At 41.7% G+C, this 25,328-nt stretch overlaps 1 protein-coding gene across 4 annotated transcripts in view; it reads left to right on the forward strand.

Moving 5' to 3' along the window:
* Positions 1-25,328, forward strand: part of ABLIM1 (actin binding LIM protein 1) — a 143,425-nt gene that overhangs the window by 27,077 nt on the left and 91,020 nt on the right. For all 4 annotated transcript variants that reach the window (XM_077823095.1, XM_077823096.1, XM_077823097.1 and 1 more), the window contains exons 3-4: positions 65-191; positions 1,674-1,767. In XM_077823095.1, the coding sequence (XP_077679221.1) occupies positions 65-191; positions 1,674-1,767 (221 nt within the window). The remainder of the gene's footprint in view (positions 1-64; positions 192-1,673; positions 1,768-25,328) is intronic.

Here is a 25,328-nt window from a genome sequence, read left to right on the forward strand (position 1 = left end):
AGGTTAATGAAGATTAATAAAACTAACTCACTGACAGTGAATGTACATATTTATTTATTTGCAGATTGTGCTGGCTGTGGGAGAGAGATAAAAAATGGCCAAGCGCTACTTGCACTGGATAAGCAATGGCACCTGGGATGCTTTAAGTGCAAGGCCTGTGGCAAGGTCCTGACTGGGGAATACATCAGCAAGTAAGCAGCTGCCTATGTCTTTTCTGTTGCCTGGCATGAAATCCATCCTTACTTTCCAAAAGTATAATGCAGCCAAATTCTGCTTTTCCAATCTGTTGGGCAAATTGCACTTCCGAAAACCTGGTCTGTTGGCACGTGCTGATCATTCATGGGGTAGACAATGGAGGCCATGGGTTGGGGGGTGGACTATAGACTCCCTCGCCCAAAATTTTAAGAATCTCAATAAATAAAGGAGACAATGAGTTTGGAACACATGGAGCTTTTCTCACTTTATTAAACGTGGACAAATTTAGTCATTGAACAGCTATTCTTTTTTTAATTCTAGACCCCCTCCATAAAAAAATGTCCATGCCCCGTTGCCCATCACTATGTGCACTGAAATCCTCACTCGTAGTAGGAGCAGAATATCAGAATTGGGACCCGAGGGGAATTTTTACCTGTAAACTGGCTGGAGCAAGTAAAGAAAAACAGTGATTTAACAGTAGTTGGCAAAATAAATACTATGAGCAGGACGGTTGCAAGTATTTTTCTGGTCAAGGAAAGGGTTGTGTGACCTCCCCTGTTGTGTTTCCAAGGCACAGCTTTTCCATCATTTTGTCCAGTTATTTTCAAGTTGTGAACTTGAGAAGAAAGAAAGAAACGGCCCGTCTCTCACTGTGCTAGAACAAAGACCAGACACACTGATGTGATTGACCTGACACTGTGTTTACCTTCCCCGGATTAGGAACTAATGAAGAAGAAAGTTAGGAGCATACCAAGGCAAGGGAGAAAAATCAGAGAGTGAGTGCTTTAGCCGCAAGATGAAGGGAGTCTAGCCAGACCCCTTTCAAACATATAGCAGGGGAGAAAAAATATAGGGACACTAGATACATGCAAACCTTTCATCACTTGTTTTAGTGGGCGCACATATAAGCAGGCTGACATCTATGACTAATTAAACAAAGGAACTTGTAAGGTGGTGCCTGATACTGTGTAAATTCTTTAAACTGGCCAAGGTGTTTCTAATTCATTCCTCAGTCATACAAAGATAGCACTGCCCACCTCCCTTTTGAACCTTCATGATGCCACTGATGCTCAGATGTGTCTGTTTATACGCTATTAAGATGACGAAGGATTTATTTACTGAAATGGATTGAGGTGCAGCAGGGTCGTGCACGGGTATGATAGAATGTTGACAAAGGGTCGGATCCTCATCTCGTGTAAAGGGGCATAGCTCAGTTGATTTTACACCCATTGACACCAGCAGAGGATCTGTCCCACAGTGTGCACATTTGTGCTTGAGTGTCTCTCCTTTATTCTCGATGGCAATTTAAATGCTGATCCTAAATGGTGCTAACTGTGATGCCAATTCATTTGAGCTGCAAAATAGCTAGCTTGGTTTCTTCCCCATTTGCCTATTGCTGTCAATGGGAATTTCCACTAGGGACAAGGGAAGAATACAAGCTGCATTGTAACTTGTACCTTCTGGATATTTTATTTCAGGGATGGTGCTCCTTATTGTGAAAAGGACTACCAGGTTCTCTTTGGGGTCAAATGTGAAGCGTGTCACCAGTTCATCACTGGGAAGGTCCTAGAGGTAAGTAATATATAATCTATTGCTTAATCGCTAGGTTTACTCACCAGACTGCAGGGTACACAAAGAATTTGTTCCGTGGGATTTTTGCTATTGACTTCAATGGGAGCAGAGTTAGCTTGTTGCTAAGTGCTTTGGAAAAATTCTAGCCACTGGGAAATGTGTAGGGGAGAACTGATTGCCTTGGTTTCTGTGGAGATGTCAGTGAGATGATTTTTTTGTATGGTACTGCACAAAGTCGGTGTTGAGTATACGTCTGGAGCATCCTGGGTAGCTGGGGTGAGGATTAGAAAAAGTACTGAAGGAGATACATTTGTTTATATCATAAAATAATTTATAGGTTATGCTCTAATAAATGTGTTAGTCTCTAAGGTGCCACAAGTACTTCTGTTCTTTTTGCAGATACAGACTAACACGGCTGCTACTTTGAAACATATGGGAATAATAAATGTTTTCTAGTTGACAGCTGTGAAGAGGGGTAGGAACACTAGGTTTCTATTTTTTGGAAGAGAGGAGATTGGGATAAGGTTATATGCATGATACTGAGAACATGAAAGGGAGGAATATTCTTGAGGAAGTTAAATAATTTAGGTATGAGAAGGCACAAACAGAAGCCAGGATTTCCACACAAAGTATCCCTTCTCCTGAGTCATTGACTATATGAAGGGGAGTATGTCCTCAGCATGCTCCTCAATCAGATCTGGGTGACTCTCGTTAGAGACACATCCCCTTTCTGCTAAAATTGATCTTAGTCTCTCATTGGCAATGATTGATGGCCCTTAGAGTTGTGGTCCTTATACTTTGGCACGGAGCTCTCCATATAATTGTAGAGATGCTTGGTGGTGGAACTCTACCAAAAATTCAGAGGACCCTCTCCAGTGCAGGGCATGCTACTGTTTAGATATGAGAGGCAAAATTGATTCCTGACTCCATGGATCCATTTAGGAGACTGGATTCTGTGTAAAGAGAGAACTGGTTTAGATTAGGATTCAGTTCCTGATCTGAAGTACATGGCTTGGGTTCATCTTTAGTTTCAGCATCGCTTAATATTTCACATTACCCGAAAATGTGCTTGATTTTACTTTGCAAAGTTAGTTGGTGCAAGAAAGAGGGCAAAGAATTCCAATCAGTGGTGTGTTTTTGGAAGAGTGTACGAGGACCTGGTCATGCAGTTCCGACGAGTAACAAAACGTCTGCCCTTTAGGCTGCATCTACAGTGTGAGCTCCTATAAATAGCAGTGTAGCCACAGGGGCATGGGTAGCAGCCACAGAGGCACAGCTGAGCCGTACTGAGTACAAACCCACCTGAAACTGGGTCAGCCATGTCGCCACCGCCTGTGCCATGACAGCCATGCTTCTGTTTCTAGCTTGGTAAGAGCTAGCATGAATACATGTACACAAGCCAGGGAAATGCAGCCCTAGTTCATAGTGTCGACAGAGTCGTACAGCCGCAGAGATGAATGCAGTTGTAACCCACTGGTGAGGGTGCTGTTATCTCTCTTCCCCGATCGGCAGAGGTTGAGTCTGTTACAGCTCTAACTGAAGCACGGTTCAAGCTTTTAGCACTGGAGGCCTCTGGTTCAATCGCTGGTGCGTTGGCCAAGATGGCGGCCGTCGCATAAGGGAGCCGGAAGACGCTTGGGCACTCCAAGCACTTGTCATTGCTTCTGTTAAAATGAAATCTTTTCTTTATTCAATTAGTCAGGCTCTTTGTCTCCTTCCCTTCTAATACGTGCATAATCCTTTTGGAGACCCAGCTGGATAATTAGTGAGAAGAGATATGGCACTGTGACGAAAGTAATATAGCGGAGGATGCTGGAGACTAACTAGAGTTTGGAAGAATGAGCTCCCTTTCTTCTGTATTGTTCAAGAAAGGCTGCTTTTACTGCAGTGGCTGAGTGTAAGGGAAGTTTGAGCTCAGATCATCTTGGCTTGAAAATGCATCATCCTTCAGAAGAAACCTGTCTTTCTGAAGGAACCTCAGAGTAGCTTGAGCTAAACTGTGCTATAAGTGAATGAATTCCTTTGAAAATGGTGGCTAAGAAGCTCAACACAGCCAGGCCTCAACTGTCCATCTGTACCCGACCTGGGCAAGTTGAAGTCCTGGCTTTCACTCTGTTTGCGTCTGGCTGTGGAGGATGGAGAGCACTAAGGCCATGCAAATTTTGTTCCTGAGGTTGGTTTCTCTCACTGTGACTTTTGCTGCATGTTTATTATTGAAAATAGGAAATAACATTCAACTGAAACAGGAATCAAAGAGGAAGTTGAGCTGGGGCCACCAAACCACGTTTCATTTTCTAGAGCTCCGTGTGTGACAAAGTACGGTTAGAGATTTTCCATTCAGCCTAAGCCGTAAGTAGTCATAAAGCCTTGCAAAAATATAGAGCCATTTGAGTGACCTTTTGAATATGTGGGAGCATTAAGCATATGTACTCAAGCTGGGGTTTTGTGTACCTTTTGAATACTTTTTACCGTTACCATGTTGTTTCTGGTAAGTCTGGGGAAGTTTTGCTTCAACATAGACACAGACATTGATCCAGTACTAATATATCAGTAGCATAACTAGTAGCAATACAGCAGGGGGCAGCTGCAGCCCCTAGTATGCAACGAATATCAAAATCCTATATAGCCCATGAAAATCAAACAACAAGTATGCTGTACCTCCTTCCTAATCTGTTAAAATCAGTTTTAATATCTGGTTGCTGTCAGTAAGGCGTAGACTGAGAGACTAACTGGAGACCTTCACTTAATAAGTAGTAATATCTTGCCAATTGAGGCATATGCACAGTCTGCAATTAGGAGATTTGGCTTAAACACATTACAGTATATTTTATTAACCTGGTTAATCCACAAAAAGTTCTTCAAATCTCATTGTAGAAACTGAGGGGCATTAAAACACTCAACCAATGGCACTCAAATGGAGTGACTGACCAGTTTAGATACACTAATTAGTGATGCTGAACAGAAAGATTCGGCTAAATTCTTGGCTGCTGCTAAGGACCTTTTGCACTGCTAGAAAAGCATTGTTCTAAAGGGCATGATGCCCTTAAATCAGTTCTCGGGGGTCCTGATAAGAATTCTCCTAGCCTATGGGAAACATGGGCTGACATAAACCGGGCATAGCTTTTGCTCACACAGCTCTGTGTCCCTGTCTTCTCCTTTTCCCTCCCCGCAACCCCTGCCTGCATCAGGTGTATCGTGGCTGGTTACAGGCAGGGAGATAGTGTTTGGGGACACAGAAAAGATGTGATCAGGGACTGGGGCCAAAGCAGCAATCCCTAGTTGGCAGATTGGTTCCTAGAATATAAGAACGGCCATATTGGGTCAGACCAAAGGTCCATCTAGCCCAGTATTCTGTCCGCCAACAGTGGCCACTGGCAGGTGCCCCAGAGGGAATGAATAGAACAGGTAATCAAATGATCCATCCCGTCACCCATTCCCAGCTTCTGGCAAACAGAGCCTAGGGACACCATCCCTGCCCATCCTGGCTAATAGCCATTGATGGACCTATCCTCCATAACTTATCTAGTTCTTTTTTGAACCTTGTTATAGTCTTGGGCCTTCACAACATCCTCTGGCAAGGAGTTCCATAGGTTGACTGTGCATTGTGTGGGAAAAAATACTTCCTTTTGTTTGTTTTAAACCTGGTGTCTATTAAAGGATGCTGTTCCAGCCAGTGCAAGTTAGAGCAGCCTTGTGCCAGGGTTTGCAGAATATTATAGACCTGGAGCAGAGGGGCAGTTGATGACTTCTTCATCTAGAGAGGGTGAATTACTCACTAGATCCCATCTAATAGTTAAATTTAGATTTAGCCTTTTCAAATAGAGATTAGTATTTTCCCTCTGTTTTCTTTAGCAGCATTTTTTTTCCCCCAGCAAAAGCAAGACCTGGAGGTTTTTTCAGGGGAGCAAAGTCTGTTGAGTTGTCTTCTGCTTCCTGTGACGCAGACTGGATACAAATCTTGTTCTTTCCATAAAGCATCACATTTGCATGAGCAATTAGACTGAGGGTTGTGACATAACAGCCTAGCCAGATCTGTCCAGTGGGAAAAGGCACCTAGTATTTTGTCTTTTCCAGTTAAAAACAAAAAGTGGGTTAATTGATCCCCACAGAGCTTTCAGTTTATTTTGTAAAAGGAGGGTGTATATTATACTGTGATCTGGGAGGAATATTATATTTCATCCCACTGAAGATGCAAGTAGCAAAGGCAGAGGAGAAATGTCACCCACCATCCATCACACATGCATACCACACTAGTGAATCAGTTGGCAGCAATAGGCAGTATGCTGTCCCTTTGGAAAGCTCATTATTTTTTGCCAATTCTTGTTGCACTTGATACAGTGTAACTGTTCCTTCACAGCTGGTTACGGTAAAATGGGAAGAGCACAGAAGGATGGCATAAAAACTCATTTTGTTAAACAAGTTTGATGGCATCAGTGACCAGGGCCTACATTTTTAAAAGTGCCCACCCATTTTGAGTGCTGCTTCGAAACTTCTAGGACTTGCAGCCCACACTGTCAGACTCATGGGTACTCGACACCTCTGAAAATCAGGCCCTAGATGTCTTAAATCTGGCACTCAAAAATGGAGACACCCAAAATTAAAGGAGTCTTTTGTACCACATTTCAGAAAGCCGCGTCCCCCACTCATACTACCAGGCACCTTTGACTTTCTCTGTAGAGAGACCAAGTACTGAATGGATGAGGGAGATTGAATATATCCAGCCTTCCCCTGGCGCTGATCTCTTAGGTCGAGATAGAGGTGTATTGTTGGAGGCAGTGATTCAGCTGCTGGTTTCCTGATTCTGTGGTGAAATGAAGAACCCCATTTTTCCAGGCTGACCATCTGAATCACTAAATCCTCTAAAAAGGCGCGAGGTGAAAAAAAGTAATGTGTTTGAGCGAGAGAGATTTTGCTTATACTTCTGAGCTTTACTGCTTGTGACAAATAGCAGGGAGCTGAAGCCTGCACAATAAACATTGTAAATGATAAATATCCAGTGTCTAATGCATGTACAAGAAGTCCTAAATTGTCGTGTACCTTAAGGATATGTGGAGTTGTAGTCAAGGCAACAGAGGTCAGTGTTCCTCCACAGGAGCGATTTCCCAAAACTAGTGGTTCATTTCCTGTTAGCTCCAGTGAAAAGCTTTCCTTATCAGGGTATAATGGTATGAAAGGAATTTGGATTGATCCTTAAAAAAACATAGACTTTCCACTAAATTTAAAGTTTTCTTAACTTTAGTGTTTTAAAGCTTAGCCAGGGACAGATGCCAGCTTGACATCTTGGGCCTGATTCTGCAAACTCCTAGGCATTTCTGTTACTCTACTCACATGAGCACGCGCTTAGATGTTTGCAAGATTGTGGCCCAACTCATTTTGCATAACCTACCACGTATAATAAGACTTAACTCTCAAAGCCCATTAAAGTCAGTTGGGTCCATGTGCATGTATTTCATCCGTACATGGAAAAAACCTTTGACAAAGGATGTAAGTGTAATTATCTCAGTTCTTCAAAAGGGGAAACTAAGCAACACACAAGTGAAGTGACTTGCCTGAGGTCACAAAGCAGAACTGATAGTAAGACCCGGGTCTTCTGACTCCTACTCTAGTGCCATGCTGGCGCGTTTGGTCACTACTGTTACAAGCAGGATTTGAACTGGTGATGTAATGATCAAAGGCTCCATATGTGTTAACAAATCCTTGAACCATCTGGTTTCTCTATCCATTTATTTCTATAACAGAGCTTACTTAATATCCCCTGTCTCAAAGAAAAAGCAGGCATGTGATCTCTCCTGGCTAAAGCTGGGTATGGCTCTAATCCCTATTGGTGAAGCAACTCTTCCCATTTGGTGATTGTTTGACACTGGAAGTATCACATCATGTATTCTGAAGACTATTCCTTTTTTATATCTATATTTGCTTGTCTCCTATGAGCTGTTAAAACTGGTTCACCACCTTGTAAGTTATGGCACAATGCCCCTTAACAGATGAACCTGAAGAGAGAAATGCCAAGGACACAACAGGCTCATCTAACTTCAGCTTGAAAGGCCAAGTTCCTATCAACTATGGTCCATGTGGCCGTTTATGCTGAGTCTCCCCGGATTTTAACAAGAAGCACACCAGCGTGTATTAATACAGAAATATGCTCTTAATTTAATGAGTTGGCATTCAGGAATCCATCATCTATTGTATGCTACACCTCGAAATACCTAGACAGATAGCAGCTTAGAGATGCACTGACGTTGGAAATGTAAAGAGAAATGCCTGCTCGAGTTGTGTAAAGAATTTTTATTGTCCTTGTTGAAGAGAAGAATATGATACTAAGGAATAGCTCTTCACAAGCAAGAGGTTCCCACCAGTTTCCTCCAAAGTGTTCCTTCCCTCTCATGCCGCCCCCCGCAACCCCCAGCATAGAAGCGTGTGCTGTCAATGATTCCAGTAATTTTCTGCTGAGTCTTATTTACGTAACCAAGTATTTGGTTCCATATGCTGATTGAACTAGGGTCATTGATTTCATGGACTTTGGAGAACCTCTTAGCTGAATTTCAAACAGGATCCTCTGAAGACCATTGTTTGCTTCAGTTAACAAATAAATAATACTAATAATATACTTGGTATTTATATGAAGTGTTATTGAGGTAGTAGAATAAGACATGTTTTAAGAAATATTGTCTAAGGCTATGAGTCTGTCAACATTTAAATGGGAATAGTCTCATGTGTAAAGTAATCTATCTACTTAAGTGCATTGACTATTAACAAGACTTAAGTGCCTAAGTCACTTTTGAAAATGGAAGTTAGGCTCCTAAGTCACTTAGGACAACATTTTCAAAAGTGCTTAAGTATCTAAGTTCTACATTAGATGGGCATTTCCTAGTAAGTACAAATAAGTGCTTGGGTTTTTGATGTAGGTGTATCCTGTAAAAACAATAGAAAATGCTATTCAGAAACTTTAAAAAAAACACTCATGCATTGTTTTTCTTTCTCTTTCATGTGCTGTTTGGATGAGCTGTTTTCATGGCAGTCATCCATTTAATATCACAAAGCGCATTGCTTTCTGTGCTTCAGAGTAACAGCCATGTTAGTCTGTATTCGCAAAAAGAAAAGGAGTACTTGTGGCACCTTAGAGACTAACAAATGTATTTGAGTTAGTTTCTAAGGTGCCACAAGTACTCCTTTGCTTTCTGTGCTGTTGATGTAGTAGTAATAAGACAAGTCAAAGCTTGTCTTGCTTTAAAATGAAAAAAATCCAGCTTTTGCATACAAAGCATTTTGTTGCTGCAAAGGAAAGATTGAGAATATAAGGAGTTTTAAAGTGTTGCCTCTTGGGTGACCAGATGTCCTGATTTTTATAGGGACAGTCCCGATATTTGGGCCTTTGTCTTATATAGGCTCCTATTACCCCCCACCCCGTCCCGATTTTTCACACTTGCTGTCTGGTCATCCTAGTTGCCTCTGATGTTTTCTTAAGGTATTCTGGGTTTATAAAAAGAAAGGAAATTTGTGAGGGAATCTATCGCTATTTAATTTCCAGAGCATCAAATATATGATGGGTGCTTTTCAGGCGTGTGAAAAGACACAGTCCCTGATCCAGATTGCTTGTGGTCTGAATGAACATACAAACCCAGAGAAAAGAAGCAACAAAGAGCAGCGTGAATGGGTGATGGAAGATAGCATGTGGTGTTAATTCTGTGATTTACCTTGTTTGCAATTTGGTTTATTACTATTATAGTAAATGGGGCTTTGTGAGCACACTAAATAAATGACACAGGCTGCTGGGAAACCTTCAGCAACAGAGGCACACAGCAGTCGTCTGTTCTAATTCGGCCATCTCAATCATGGAGGTGGGTAGAATGGATCCTGGGTTGTTTGATTATAGACCAAGCAATGGTCTCTCCGTCTGCTTGATTCAGATCAGGGACTTGAACCTGGGTCTACCACATCTGAGGTGAGGGGCCTAACCATCAGGCAATTCGGGGGCATAGCGCCATCTGTTGCTCCACCCTGAACCTGTGATACCTTCCTGACAAAGGTTTTGTCGAAACAGATACATTTCCACAAAGTTTTGGTTCGGTCGAATTCAGCATTTTTCACTGAAAAACATTTTGTTGAATAATTCCTCTAATACAAGTATACATGGATATGTGCCTAAATACAAGTATACATGGATATGTGCCTGACTGAGCAGGGCTCTTCCTCACTCTTCTCACTTTAGTTAGAATTTGGCTGAGCAACTGGAGTAGAATCCCAGTGTAAAATAACTGTCCCTGTCAAGGGTAAGGTAACACACAAGAGTGGCTCCTACTGCCACAATGAGGTTAAAAGGAAAGTCTATCCAGCAGCCAATTTTTTAAAAGACATTCGGAGTAAAGTGGCTTTCTGGACATTTTCTAAATGATCTCAAACTGGTGCGACCTTAGAAAAGTGCACTTTATCTGTGCTGTTGAGTTCACAAACCTTTTAAAGTCCTCAGAAGCCCTGGAAAGACTGTTAAATAACCCACACAGACTCTGATTTCAGTCTAAACCAACACCTCTCTCTGAAGGTGAGTTGTTCTACCATCATATTATTACACTTGAACACCAAGGAATGGTACTGTCTTCACAGGGGCATATAGAATTATGGGACTGGAAGGGACCTCGACAGGTCATCTAGTCCAGTCCCCTGCACTAATGGCAGGACTAAGTATTAATATATCCTTCCCTTTTCCTTTTTTTCACAATGGACTGCCCCAGAGACTGCTAGACTGTCTAATGGACAGGCAGAAGAATCTGTTCTTTCTCCTTTTTGGTATGTCTGCTGGATAGTGATTGAAGAGCAGTGGAGGTGAAGGGGCGGTGGCTGTGTTTTAGTTAGAAACACACTTATCTAATCGGAAGCTCTGAAAGCTGGCTCAGTGAGAGCATGAGCTGGGGACTGTTTGGTGTCTGCAAGGCATTTCTCATAGTGCTCTGAATCTGAAGAGAGGTGGAGTGCACTGCTCACCAGACTAAGGAAGACTGGGAACTAGACTAAAGAAGCCTGAGCAGAAGGTATATGTCTCCTTGTGAAAACTAGATGTAGATGCCACTTTTGGCTGAGAAATAGGAATATTGTGCTGGGGAGGAGAGATTGTGTGCCTCTGTAATGTGGCAGAATATATTTTTGAATCACAAGAGACAGTGGCGATGGATTCAGATACTTTTCATGTCCTCATGCATCAGAGGGATTTATTTATGGGCTCAGTGTCATTCTGCTTTTTAGAAAAAGAGAAAATAGCTAATGCACTTTTATGTCTACATGCTGAATGGAGTTAAGTTTCTAGTTAGTACTGTGCACTGAAGTAGTGTGGGAGCTACAAACTTTTCTTGTCGAGTAGTTTTTAATAGATATGTTGTTCTTTGATTATTTCAGTAGGTTTTGTTGTATAGTGATAAAGGTTGAGATCACTTTAAAAGTTTTGCTGCCTTTTAGCTCAACTGGTCTTATCAGTTAACACTGAAAACACTGCATGTTTTTAAAAGAGGTTTTTTGTTTGCATAAAAATGAGGAAATGAAAAGTTTAATAATAACACATGGAAATGGTTGGATGCCTCAGTCAGATTGGCTGTGTAGCATCTTGCCGTAGTAAAAAGTAGCATGAATTTGATTTGTTTTTATTCAGAGAACTAGCAGTTCCTCCTGGATAAAATATAGGCTATGGTAATTGCACAGGACACCACAGTATAAGCTGCAGTGTTTGGGATCAATACTGTAGAATCCTGGAGTCCCTTTTTTTGTCAAGGCTTCCAAAACCCTAAAGTACTAAGCAAAGTTGCATGATATAGAAAGCCTTTCTGAGAGAGCAGCCAGTATTGCATAAAAGTTAGGGGGATTCTTAGCCAAGAGCATTATAAGGCTGATGAGAGACATCTCCATTCTGAAAAGATCAGACTTCTGATTATGAAAAAAGATAGTATCCTGAAACTGGCAGTGCCCCAGCAAAAGTGTGGTTGCCATGGCAGCTTCCAGGAGAGGGTGTAACTCTCGCTCAGCAATAATTCAGAGACTAACAATGAGCCTGCTTTCAGTCTGATGCTACACAGAGAAACGTTTAAGAGGACGTAGGGGATGCTGAATAAGGAAAAACAGGTTATGACATGTCACTGCCAAATAACCAATTTACAGTATCATTATTGCCTCAAAAAGGCTTGTGAAATCTTGCAGGTACTTACAGAACACATGGCTTATTTGCATGAATTACTTTTTGGAATATTCCACTACTAACCAGAAATATTTCTTTTTACAGCACCTTTACTACTTGGTTTTAGCCAAGTATTTCCCTATGTGTTACTTTGGCTTTATTTTTAATCTCTAATGTGTTGTAAAAACTTAACTTTACCAAGCTGGTCAAAATATAGCCGAATGGCATTGCAGGAGGTGCCTTTATATCAGAAGTGCTAAACTGTTTCCTGCCACTGGTAAGAGGGAATGGCAGCTGTCGTCATCACATGGTTTTGTGTCCCATTAGTATACATATAACAAAATACTAATGATAAAGGTACATGGGGCAAGTATCACCTATTCAGTGGAATATTTACTTGGCAAAATATAAGTAACCAAGGGCTACTTTAGTCATCTTGCCATTGAGCCTGAGAAGATACACTAAGAATTCCGTTGTTTGGCTCCTGCTACTATCAGCGTGACAGGTTTCCTCTTGATATGACTAAAGTGAAGGCAAACATACCATTGCATTTCCACTTTGAGTTCAACTCTCTGCTCCTTGTGCTTTCTATTGTCATTATAAGTTTTGTAAACTTTGTATTGTGGTACTGTTAAAGGCCACAGCCAGGTCACTGTACCAATATAAAAGAAATGAGCACAACCTCTTTGGGACAGTAAAGCCCCAAAGAGCTTACAGTGGAAATAAACCTCTGTCCAGGTTGTTTCAGGGCCAGACTTTCACTGTGTGAGAGGGATGCAGTTAAGTTGAAGCCATTTGCAGCAGTTTGAAATTATTGTAACCTAAAATGGGTTACTTCTCATTTCTATCTCACTGAGCAGATCCTTCTTTAAGGCTTGGTGAGCTTAGGTGACTAGACCACAATGAAAATGCATTTTGTGGTGAAATGACTTGCAAAGGATTCCAGAGTGTAAATGTTTCACTTTCAGGTCCTACTCCTGCTCCTATTGAAGTTACTGGAAATTTACTATCAACTTCTAGGAGAGCAGGACTGGACCAATAATGATATTGGTGAAAGATGTTTGTTAAGCAGGAAACAGCAGCATTCAGTTGGAAGCTTAAAAACCCCCACCATAGCTTGAGACTTGAGAACCGATTTGATAAATGGGGCACACGCCTAATAGATTTCAGGTCTTGATGCTCTTAATGATGTCTCTAACAGGGCTCAGTGTGTTGACGGTGCTAGCCTGTCAGTCTGGTTTTCCTGGGGGGAAGAAAAAAGCAAGTTTGGAATCCCTGCAGAGACTTTGACGCACACTGGGTTAACTCCTGACTCAACTTTCTGAGCAGGCGCTTTACAAATGAGGACATATTACACATATTTGTATTTTATGGATGATGGAAATGGCCACCTGGAGCAAAAATAGGGCAAGTTGCAAATTATTTTTTCATAACACATTAGAAGACCATACAGATCTAAGGACTATTGTGGACAGACATCTGGGTTGTCCAGCACTTCTTAGTTGGAATCTAGTAAGCCTTTTCTCTCATAGGAGGAAAGTAGCACTCAATATGAGTGCACTTGTTCAACAGCTGTGACATATACAGCTATTCTTACATCCAAGTACTGTACCAAACTGGCTTTGAGTGTTTTATGCATGGTAGAGGTCTCTGAACTGAGTATCATAAACCACCTGGAAATGACTTAAGGCTTCATCTTCCGCATGCAGGGGTCAGTGAAATTGGAGTAGCCTAATGTTTATGCAGATAGATATATTGTGTCTTACAATTCACTGAATTAACTGCATCTGGACTGGAAAGCTGTGTTCCCTGATGATGAGGGGAAAATCTTTCAGATCTATGCTATTTCAATGGCATCCTTGAGTTGTTTCATTTAGAATAAAAATGCAGCAGCTGTGTGGACAACGTAAATACTTGCTATACAGGTTGAATTAACTAGTAAGTCATGGTGCCCGATATCGCCTTGTTATTTTGAGCCAGATCTTCAATGGTGTGTAGGTCTTTTGAGGATCTGGGCCTTTGTTCCTATCTTACCCATCACATTCATCTTGATGGTATTTGAATGCCCTGTGATAGTTATGATAGTATGCTAGTTTTTCCATGGTGCATGGAAACCCTGATTAGATATGAAGATGAAGGAAACAAGGTAGGAAGTAAAATGCCTGGAAACTCAGCTTTTAAGGAAATGCTCTCAAGTGATGTTCATGCAGGGGAAGATTTAAGGAGCTGCTTCCATGGTTCTCCCTAATTGGATATTTTGCATATCAGAGGTGAGAAAACTGACAAATGGCTGGGGGGGAGAGGAAATGGATTATTGTGAAAAATAAAAAGCTCTGCTCTTAGAGTACACTCTGAGCCTCTGACAGAGAGAGACTCTGTTAAACATTTCTAAGTTATTCTATTTGAAAAGAATTAGATGCTTCTCTGCCTTCGCTATCTAACTGATTGTTCTGCAGTGTCTGATATTTGCATTTTGAACCTAGTGTTGTGTGAATGCTCCAACTAGCATTACAACTATGGGATTCCTGAGAATGTGGGTAATGGATGTAGTCAAATCCACTCTAATAATTACTGTGACTTTGGGATTGGGAACAATGCAGTTAGAACGAACAAAGGATGAAGAATATGTACCCTTTCCTTAGATGGTACGAGTGCTAAGATGATGTTTATCACTCACTGTTCCCAGGGTGTTGGAAGGAATCCCCAAAGGTACCAGCTAGCCTTTATGATTGCACAGAGAATTAATCAAAGGGCATAAAAACCTATCCAGCCCTATGTGTTTATGTTTGTTGAAACACATTGTAAGATCATATGAATCAGAGTGAAAAAAGTCTCTTAAATTAGTTTCCCTAGAAGGACAGAACATAGTTCCCAGTTCAGAAAATATCATACTCAGGTGATCTTAACATGTTTGCATATATATGTCAGTTCAGAGAGTACTTTATGAATCCTACGGATGCATATTATAATAGACTGTTTTTATTTTAATTTTGTTAAAGCCTGCCTTCGTTTTATGTCCTGTTGTTCTCTTATGTTGGTGTCTAGCGTCATGCTTAGTGTCTGTCTTCCTTTTTTTGTTTGTTTGGGTTTTTTGGCCCTTGCAGTTTTATTCAGATTTTTTTGGACCTGTCCTGCGAAAAGGATGCAATTTGGGCCAGGATTAGTGCCAGCCCATATGTTTGAAGGTTGCACACTTTCTGTAACAGCTCCTTATAGATAAGGGCTAGCAGGGTGCTAAGCCAGAATGACAAGAAAATCAAGCGTCAATCATTCCGTTTTAGTAGGAGTGTTTGAACAAGTTCTCGGAGTTGCGCAAAGGATGGTTGGTTTTCGTTTGTGGTTAAGCCATAGGGCTGGGCATCAGGAGACTTGATTTCTAGTCCTGGTTCTGCTACAGACATCCTGTGAGATTCTGGGCAAGTCACTCAATCTCATCTGAAAAATGGGGCTAATACTTACCCACTTCCCAGGGTGATGTAAGATTTACAGTGTGGTTACAATGTGAGTTTCCATATTTATTGCGTCTTAATGATTTCCATAAGAAATGAGCTCATTCTACATGTTTGTTCTTTTTAATAACTGCCATCTCTGCAAAATCAGTGTGAGATCTGAGTCAAGCTGGATTTTTTCCTTCTTATACCTGATCTGCAATACAGGCTCTATACATGAAATTAGGTTACCCTGTGTAACTTCACCTTCTTCAAATGATCCCCTCAGTGACATCTGTTCAACTCCAGTGCCTGCAGTGGGTGTGCACAGGTGTAGCTGATGGAAACTTAATGAAACTTCCCTTGGTGACACACACAGAGAAAGTCAGCTGGATTCAGCTTTCCGTAAGTGTGCTGGCTGTGCAGTGCCACCAGAAGTAAAAAGCTGTGCAGACGTGTTTGTCATTCATAGACGATCAGGGTTGGAAGGGACTTCAGGAGGTCATCTCGTCCAACCCTCTGCTCCAAGCAGGACCAATTCCCAATGGGCCCCTCAAGGATTGAGCTCACAACCCTGGGTTTAGCAGGCCAATGCTCAAACCACTGAGCTATCCCTCCCCCCATTGAAGTAAGCGGGTATAGGATGCCTCACAATGCACACAGTGAGCACATCTGTTGAGTGAGAGAGAGGTTTTTTTAACAAATATTTTTCAGAGAGCAGAAGATTATCCTTGCATGCGAGCCTCATAACTAGCATTCAGCAACAAACCAAACAAAGAGTCCATTTTTGCTTAGTTTCTTGCAGATCAACACGCTGGAAGCGGTGTTTGCAGTGGGCTTCTTTCTCTTGCTGCAGAGACTGGTCACTGAACTGTGATGCTCATCAGCCCTGAATAGAAACATTAAAGTCGGCACTATTGTTCTGTTAGCAGGATGGGAAGAATTTAAGGCTCAAGTCAGAATTGAGAGGCAGAATTGAACAAGCTGCTGTCCCTAGGACGAAGCTACTGTAAAGCGTCATAACTGAGAGACTCTGATTACCTCCAAAATAGTATAGCAATTCTGGCTCTGGTTATAATCAGTCAGGCCCTTTATGTGATTTTTGCATTGCACAGCCATGATCCCCACTTCCTGTATGGAAACAAAGCATGGGAGGCAGCACGGCACATAGCGTGGGAGGCTGGCAATATATTGTGAGGCTGAAGGTTGCAGAATATTGATGAAGTTCACATCTCTGCTTAGGAGTTGGAACTGTTCCATCACATTATTTCATAGAAAAGAAATGAGTATTTGGTCTTGCCAAGGAATTTGCTGTGAGAAAATTCCTAGTCAGAATTGCTGTGCCAGAAACCTGGGAGGAAAGGAAAAGTAAATGTAGATATTCAAGGGGCTAAATTCTGCCCGTATCTGTACCCTAATAAAGACACTAAGTTTGCATTATTGTAATGTAATTAAGGGTGCAATATGGCTCATTGTTGGATCATCCATAAAGGACTTGACATCATTTGCTTCATTTTATTATTGGTTCCTATTTAAATAGCGCCAGAGATGTACGTGACAATGTACAATGGGTAAAGTGTTTGCCATGAAAATAAAGTCCCTGCCTGAAAGAGCTTAAAGACTAAAGATATTTGGAGAATTATTGTTGAGTCTGCCAGAACTTTACCAAAGCATATACATATTGGCCCTCTAGCGATGGAAGACTTTAATGGTAAGGAGCTGGGGGATTGCATCAGAACGTGATATTTAAAGTGCAGAAAAATTACTGAAGTTGACATGTGGTTCCCAATATATTGTCTCAGCGATTCCATATCAAATGTGCTCAGGTTACAAGTAAAAATCTGTTTTTTCTTAACTGCCAGCCCTTCACGCTTGACCTGGAATCTGAAAATCTAGCTGGATTTCTTTGTTTTGCGCATCACCAGTGATAGATTCTCTCATTAGAATCTTGGGTCTGTGATGGGAACAAGCACTACACATTTACTGCCCTTCCAGATTCAGTCAGTCCAAATACAGTAGAAGTGTAGAAAATAACAAGAAGAGAATGATTTGCATCCAGTATATGGGGGATGAAACTGGATGAAGCGGACATGTCAAAGATCCCACATAGTAACCTTTATTAAAATCTTAAAATGAAAAATAGCACATCAAAACGCGCTATGATTAGCTTTGTTACTCACTGATATTAGCCCTCACTACGTGTAAATGGTAACACTGTGATCCCAGCATAGATGTTCATGTAATTCTGGTAGTTGACAGTAAAGATAATTGTTGTTAGTTTCCCCAGGTATACAGAAAGTACATATTCTACGGTAGCATCGTTATACATATTCCATCTATGTCTGCACCTTAAACATCATCACACATTCAGAGTTTTAGTAAAAACTGAAGACATGGAATTATCAAGAGGTGCAGGTTTCAAAGAAAGAGGTCATAGAAAACCTGTCTATAAAATCAGCCCAGTAGAAAGCTTGATCCTCAGCTTGTGTAAAAGAGTATTGCTTCATTAAAGTCAGTGGACCATTTATATCAGCTCAGGACCTAGCCCAGAGAACCACTTATTTCTTTGCATGATTCCCACTCTGTTATAACAATGTTACATAAATGTCAAAGCATCCTGTCAGGAGGGAGATCTCAAGTGGGGTTCCACAAGGATCTGTTCTGGGTGCAGTGTTGTTTAGCATCTATAGAAGGAGGTTGACCCCTGCATAAAGCCACTGCGTAAATTGTGCTCTCTTTAAACCAACTTGCTAACTCCACCCGGATAAAAGAGAGGAGAGTGTGGCCCTCTGGTAAGAGGGAAATTGAGAGACGGGGATGTCCCGTAGGAAACCCTTTTAGTTTCTGGTGTGTGTTCTGTGTGGGGTTTGATTTCCCTGTAAAGCCAGACCCCAGGAAGGGAGGAAATTTGACCTTTCCCAGCACGTGCAGCCTACTCGGAGCCACTTGCATACACTCAGTCACCCATTAGTGGTTCCACCTGAATGTGGGGCCTCTGCAGCCTGTCTGCTTGGGGAATGATGACTGAGCGAGACTCTAACCCAGATCCAGAGCAGCACATTTTATATGTTGGAAGGGCAAGACAGAGCATTACCTTCCTGAGATGCATAAGAGCAGCCCAGCATGAGGCTCATGAGGGTAGTAAATGTGTAGTGCTTGTTCCCATCACAGACCCAAGATTCTAATGAGAGAATCTATCACTGGTGATGCACAAAACAAAGGACCCTGACAGTTATGATTTGTAGAGCAGCAACCAAACTAAGTCAAATCGCCTCAAGCTTATTCTTGAATATTTACTAAGAGGTGTCTCACTTCCTTTTGGCCATGTGGTGTTCACCTGCCGGAAACCTCAGTGAAAAAGGAGAAGAGACTGAGACAATGTGGCTGTCAAAAATACATCTGGGGAGAAGACACTTTTCTAATTTGGATTTACAATAAATGCATGTGGGCAAACCTACCTGATAGGGATTTATTTAAGAAATTGGAGAAATCTGAGCTGTTTTCCCACTTCTCAGACCTAATTCTGGTTGCAAATGCGTAGAAGGATACATGTTTAGGTATTTGTGGTCCTCATTGCAATAGTAGAGCAACAGGGGTCTGGGATTTAGAAGTACAGTACCCAAACAAGGACAAAGATTTATCACATTAGAAGTCTTTTCTCAAAGTTTAAATTCTGCTTCACTTCCCCTTCTGCCGGTAATTACAGCGGCTGCTCCGTGTAGACTGAAGTCCTTACAAGCATAGGAATCATGCATTTAGTATTGTGTCTGAGGCTGGACATAAAATCATAGAAGATATGGGTTGGAAGAGACCTCATGAGGTCATCTAGTCCAACCCCCTGCTCAAAGCAGGACCAAACCCAACTAAATCATCCCAGCCAGGGCTTTGTCAAGCCAGGCCTTAAAATACTCTACAGATGGAGATTCCACCACCTCCAGTGAAATAGTTTTTCCTAATATCCAACCTAGACCTCCACCACTGCAACTTGAGACCATTGCTCCTTGTTCTGTCATCTGCCACCACTGAGAACAGCCTAGCTCCATCCTCTTTTGGAACCCCCCTTCAGGTAGTTGTAGGCTGCTATCAAATCCCCCCTCACTCTTCTCTTCTGCAGACTAAATAAGCCCAGTTCCCTCAGCCTCTCCTCATTGGTCATGTGACCCAGCCCCCTAATAATTTTCATTGCCCTCAGCTGGACTCTCTCCAATTTGTCCACATCATTTCTGTAGTGGGGGGCCGAAAACTGGATGCAGTATTCCAGATGTGGCCTCACCAGTGCCGAATAGAGGGGAATAATTGCTTCCCTCAATCTGCTGGCAACACTCCTGCTAATGCAGCCCAATGTGCCATTAGTCTTCTTGGCAACAAGGGCACACTGTTCACTCATATCCAGCTTCTCTTCCACTGTAATCCCCAGGTCCTTTGCTGCACAACTGTCACTTAGCCAGTCATTCCCCAGCCTGTAGCAGTGCCTGGGATTCTTCCATCCTAAGTGCAGGACTTTGCACTTGTCCTTGTTGTACCTCATCAGATTTCTTTTGGCCCAATCCTCCAATTTGTCTAGGTCACTCCGGGCCCTATCCCTACTCTCCAGCATATCTATCTCTCTCCCCCACCAGCTTAGTGACATCTTCAGTAACTTGCTAAATAGATAAAAGCTTGGGAAAAGTGGGTGTAAAATTGAGGCCAGGATGAAGTTTAAATTCTCCTACTGCTATTAGAACTTGCCTTGGGGCATCAGCCGAGCACTGCAGAAGTGAAAACAATTGAGTTTGATATCATGTTGTCCTTCACACAGGGATAAAATCGCTAACATTTGCAAGATTATTAAAATTAAGCTTTGTTGCAAAACAGGAGACTTCTGTGAATTTGTTTCACAATTCAAGGCATCCTTTAGGGGACTGGGAGCCATCAAATGGCAGGATTGGGGGCTGTTTGTAGTGGTCTTTGGCTCAGAAGATTGTCATAAAAACTACGTTATCATAGCTGGCGTGGTAGAACTAAATATTTGACTAGATACAGTTGTCAGAGTGGAGCAGCCCTTGCATTGTGGACAGGGAGGGTTTTAGTTGTAGAATGCACACGACCTTAGTGGTGGTAAAAACCTGGCATAAAAGTAAAACCTTCTGCATGTTTCATAACTATTTGTCAGGTGATTGCAAAGGCGTATCAATATAGGAGGACTGAGTACAGCTGTGCAATTGTAATACACCAAAAATGCATTTAATCATCTTTGGCCAATAGAAAATGTCTGTTGGTAATCTGTCTGCCAGACCTACTGGCATGGGAGAAATCCTAGGGGACTTCTGTTATTCTACATTTCTGGCTCCCATGTGCTGTTGTTTTGGAAAGGAGGACAGGAATGAAGTAATAAATAATAGGAAATCTTAAGCTCTTGTATTTGCACAAGAGGAAAACATTTGTGTAATCAGATCAGAGTTCTAAGAGCACTTGCAAGATAAAAGTTTGCTTAGTGGGTGATGGGGAAAGTAAGGGTGAAGGCTCTTTGAAATACACTCATCAGGTTTCCTTGGGTAACAGTCGGATTGCAGAGTATGTCGTATGTGCATTTGCATAGTGGGCTTTCTTTATACTGTGTTATTGGGATGTTGTTACATCAACCCAGATACACCTGCATTCATACCACACAGGGGAATGGGTGCTTTCTTGTTACGTAGTCCCTGGGGCCCATGCCTTTGCCTTCTCCTGGCACCTATGAATAGTGCTCCATCCCCAACATCCAAGGGGCTTCTTGACAAAGTGGAAATAGATTTGAAAGCACCTGGACATTTTGTGCATTATGAACAGATTTAAATCACAACTCTCTGTGATGTGGGATAGTCAATCACAGTAAGAAGGGGAGGTACAAATTACATTGAACTTGGGTGGAATTTCTGACGACCTTCTGCCACTCAGAGTGGCACTTGCAAGATGCTACTCAGGACCCTGTATATGTAGCATGATGCAAAAGGCTGTGATCTGTGACCTGTTCCACTGTAGACAAAGATAAAGGTTTACCACTTCTCCATTCTGGGGCTAGCAGTGGTTAGTCTAGAATCATACAAAAGTGGCACTGTACACATAGATAATATGGGAAGAGTTTTCTCTACAGTTGTTAAATGTTCTAACATATGTAGGTCTTAGTATTGTCTTAGATGTTTGTGTTACATAGTTTACACTGTCACTCAGTGCTAAGTGTGTGGGGGAGGGTGGGCATGCACAAGTGTGTGTGTGGTGGGGGGGGCTGCGCACGCATGAGTGTGTGCGAGTAGCTTATCAATAATAGCACAATATTCCCTGTCATGCATTGTTCCTGCATCCTGACAGGAGGAACTCACCTCTGCTGCTAGGTCTGTAAGGATTTCATTACTGTTAATTTTGAACTTTTTCTGCTCAGACTGGCAACAGTATTCTGTGGAAAAAAATACCATCCTTTTCCTCTTAAAGGACTTTCCAGAGTGAGTTAAATATTACTTATCTCAGTTTTATAAATGGAGAAAACTTTGCTTAAAGTCACCCAGTGAGTCAAAGGCAGAGCGGGGAGTAATACCCAGTTCTCCTGACTACCAAGCCAGTGCCCCCTAGATCTTGTTCCTTTAAAGACTTGTGTTCCCAGTGTTGTTAGTCAGGATCCTTTCATGAGCACTGAATACCGTATTTTTTTTTTAAGGAAAGAGAACCCAATCCTGACTTCTGCTACAGCTATGCATCGCTGTTGAAGCAAGTGGAGGAGGGGAAAATTGGTCCAACATGGGGTGGCTTTAATATAATTCTTGAAACTATCAAAATAAATAGAATGGGTATTATTATTATTTTTTTAAATTCTTTTGGGCCAATCTTTCCTTGTTCTGCAAAGTTTTGCAGTTCAAGAAAGTTAGATGAATATTTGGTGAATGCATAAGATGTGCATTTTACTTATACATTTGCTTATCCAATGTGTTCAGACAGGTCTCCCCGATTAAAACACTATTCCAGGTTTGCCTGTGGGAAAAGAAAAGTAACAGGGAAGTCATGAGATACTGTATATAGTCATCAGTTTAAACTGATAACAGATACTACTTACTTTGGCTGTGTGAGAGATTTATACACACTTGAGAACAAAGCAGTTTAGAGAATAATGCAGTTTTAACACTCTATTTGCCAAAGGTTACTTTGTAACTCAGTACCATCCAAGAATCTGTGGTCAATTAACCAAGCCTACTTTATGGTTTTACCTCATAATTTAGCCTGTCTGACATGTTGGTGTCCAGTAGCATTTCTCCAGTGAAGGGTCGGTTAGCTTCCATTATAGACCTTTAATTGTAAGGGTTGTGATTTTCATTTATAATAATTTACTTTAGGCTGAAATTTGGCCAACTGTCCAAGGTCTCTGGGGGGAAATTTTCTTTTAAACTTAAAATCAGTTTGACTGTTTTCAAAGGAGACCTGTAAATCTTTGAAACCACTTTTCCTCAATTGTAGCATAATTGCATACATTTGAAAAAGTTTTTCCAATGACAATTCTTCAGGTAAGCTAGAGATTTGTATATAATATTGTGATGAAGTCTGGGTGAGGTTTTTCTCTGAATAGCTTGATTCTTCAGGACATCATAAAAATGTAAACCACCTACAGTGGTTAGGAATTGCACTTTAAATAGTACACTCTAGCAGAACAAATGGAATGTCTTCTTCTGAGGACAAAGTGGGGATTGACTTCAAATAGAAAGGAACAAACTACAGAGGAAAGAACAGGAATTTCAGAAGCCAGGTAAAAGGCCAACACATCAGCAGTACAACAACCCGTGAATCAGCAACTTTTGATTGTGGCTGAACCATGACATTTGGTTGATATACTGGGACTATGCATTTCTTGTTCCTAACACAACATGACTCCAAGGCCAGAGCTGGAAGGATGAAAGGGGAATTAAAACTGTACGACTATGTATGAATAAATTCCATTCCCTTTCTAGCTTGATGCCCTAGCTAAATGGGTAGCTCTACTTCTGCTGATCGTAACCGGCCTTCACAAAGTTACACTGCCTTAGCTTAGCATCGAGATATTCAGTAGGGGATTATCTTCTCATAGAGCCCACTTCATCTGATAACGTTAACTAACAGACTTTTGGCAATCAAACTTGAGAAAGCTTTTGACCACAGGTTGTCTAAGAATTCAGACAACATCCAGTTAGAACGAAGGTCATAGAATCGCAGAAGATTAGGGTTGGAAGAGACCTTGGGAGGTCATCTAGTCCAACCCCCTGCACAAAGCAGGACCAACAGCAACTAAAGATAAGCAGAAAGGTTTGATGTAACTCCAGAACAAGTTGCTTCTTCTCTTAATTCCCGCTGAATGCTAGCACTTTCCAGAAGTTGAGAGACTAGGAATTTTACTCCTGAGAAATTCCTATGAATATTGGGTACTGGAATTATATAAAACACCAGAAATCCTTGCATTTCTCAACAGGGCAGAAAAGTACCTCAGAAGAGGTGTTGAAAATGGGGAGAGAGCATGGAAAGGATTTTTTTTCTTCTTCTTCTTGAATTATTATTATTTCCCTGTTTGGGGAAGATCCATTCAGAAACTGGCTTAGCTTTCTAGAGTCCTTTTTCCTCATTAATTGGGAGAGGTTCCCAACCCAGCAGGACTGACTTAATCTCGAAGTCAGATAGGGCTGTAATCATGTGTGACAAGCAGCTCTGCAGCCCTCGCTTTTCCTGAGAACTGCCAAGAATGCTCTGGGGGCAGCTTTACCAAATACAGAGAAGAAAAGGAGTACTTGTGGCACCTTAGAGACTAACCAATTTATTTGAGCATGAGCTTTCGTGAGCTACAGCTCACTTCTTCAGATGTATACCGTGGAAACTGCAGCAGACTTTATATATACACAGAGAATATGAAACAATACCTCCTCCCACCCCACTGTCCTGCTGGTAATAGCTTATCTAAAGTAATCGTCAGGTTAGGCCATTTCCAGCACAAATCCAGGTTTTCTCACCCTCCACCCCCCCACACAAATTCACTCTCCTGCTGGTGATAGCCCATCCAAAGTGACAACTCTTTACACAATGTGCAGACTACGGTATACATCTGATGAAGTGAGCTGTAGCTCACGAAAGCTCATGCTCAAATAAATTGGTTAGTCTCTAAGGTGCCACAAGTACTCCTTTTCTTTTTGCGAATACAGACTAACACGGCTGTTACTCTGAAACCTGTCAAATACAGAGAGAATCTCTTTCTTCATTGGTATGGACCGTATTCTCTATATATGGACTATATATAAAGGATGCGCCAGAAAGTCCAGATCAGGATTTCAGCTGTCCAAAGTCTTGGGTCATTTGAAGCTAGGGTTTGGCTTTGAGCCTGTCTCTAGTATATACTGAGATGTACATTGTATGTACTTCTGTGACTGTTCACCTCCGCATACATGCATCCAGCATCAGGCCATGACAGCCTGGATTCCATCATTAAGTTTAAAAGGCCTACTAAGCTTTCTCAAGTTTTCTTTTATGCCAGTATCGACTGGAACTTTTATAAATCATTATTACAGCATGTCGGAGCCAAACAGGAGAGCACCTAAAATGAGACAGGATGCAAATGGTCAGGGAGAATTCAAAATAAGGATATAATGCTTTTCACCTTCATTTGTATATCAACTGTATTGCTGTGAAAGTGATGCAGACATTCTGTTGTTCCTCCGTACTTATCTGACCTTTCTTGAATGAACACGTCTCTCCTCTCTTCCCCTGTACCCTTCCCCTTCTGCCAGTGCCCCTTTGATGGTCCATTCATCCACATCTTAAACAGCAACCTCCCAGCTTTATTCCATGTTACTCCTTTGCATCGAACACTATTCTTGAGCTAATAAGCCAAGCCTTCACCCTCTCCCCTGTCAAATCCTCTTCCAAACCCACCTCCGCTGTAATGTCAACAAGAAATGGGGTCAACAAAGATTACAGAAAAGCTTTGCTCCATCATGCTGTGTGCTACCTTTTGCAGA

Source organism: Eretmochelys imbricata, chromosome 7 (genome assembly GCF_965152235.1).
Source record: "Eretmochelys imbricata isolate rEreImb1 chromosome 7, rEreImb1.hap1, whole genome shotgun sequence".
Lineage (NCBI taxonomy): Eukaryota > Metazoa > Chordata > Testudines > Cheloniidae > Eretmochelys > Eretmochelys imbricata.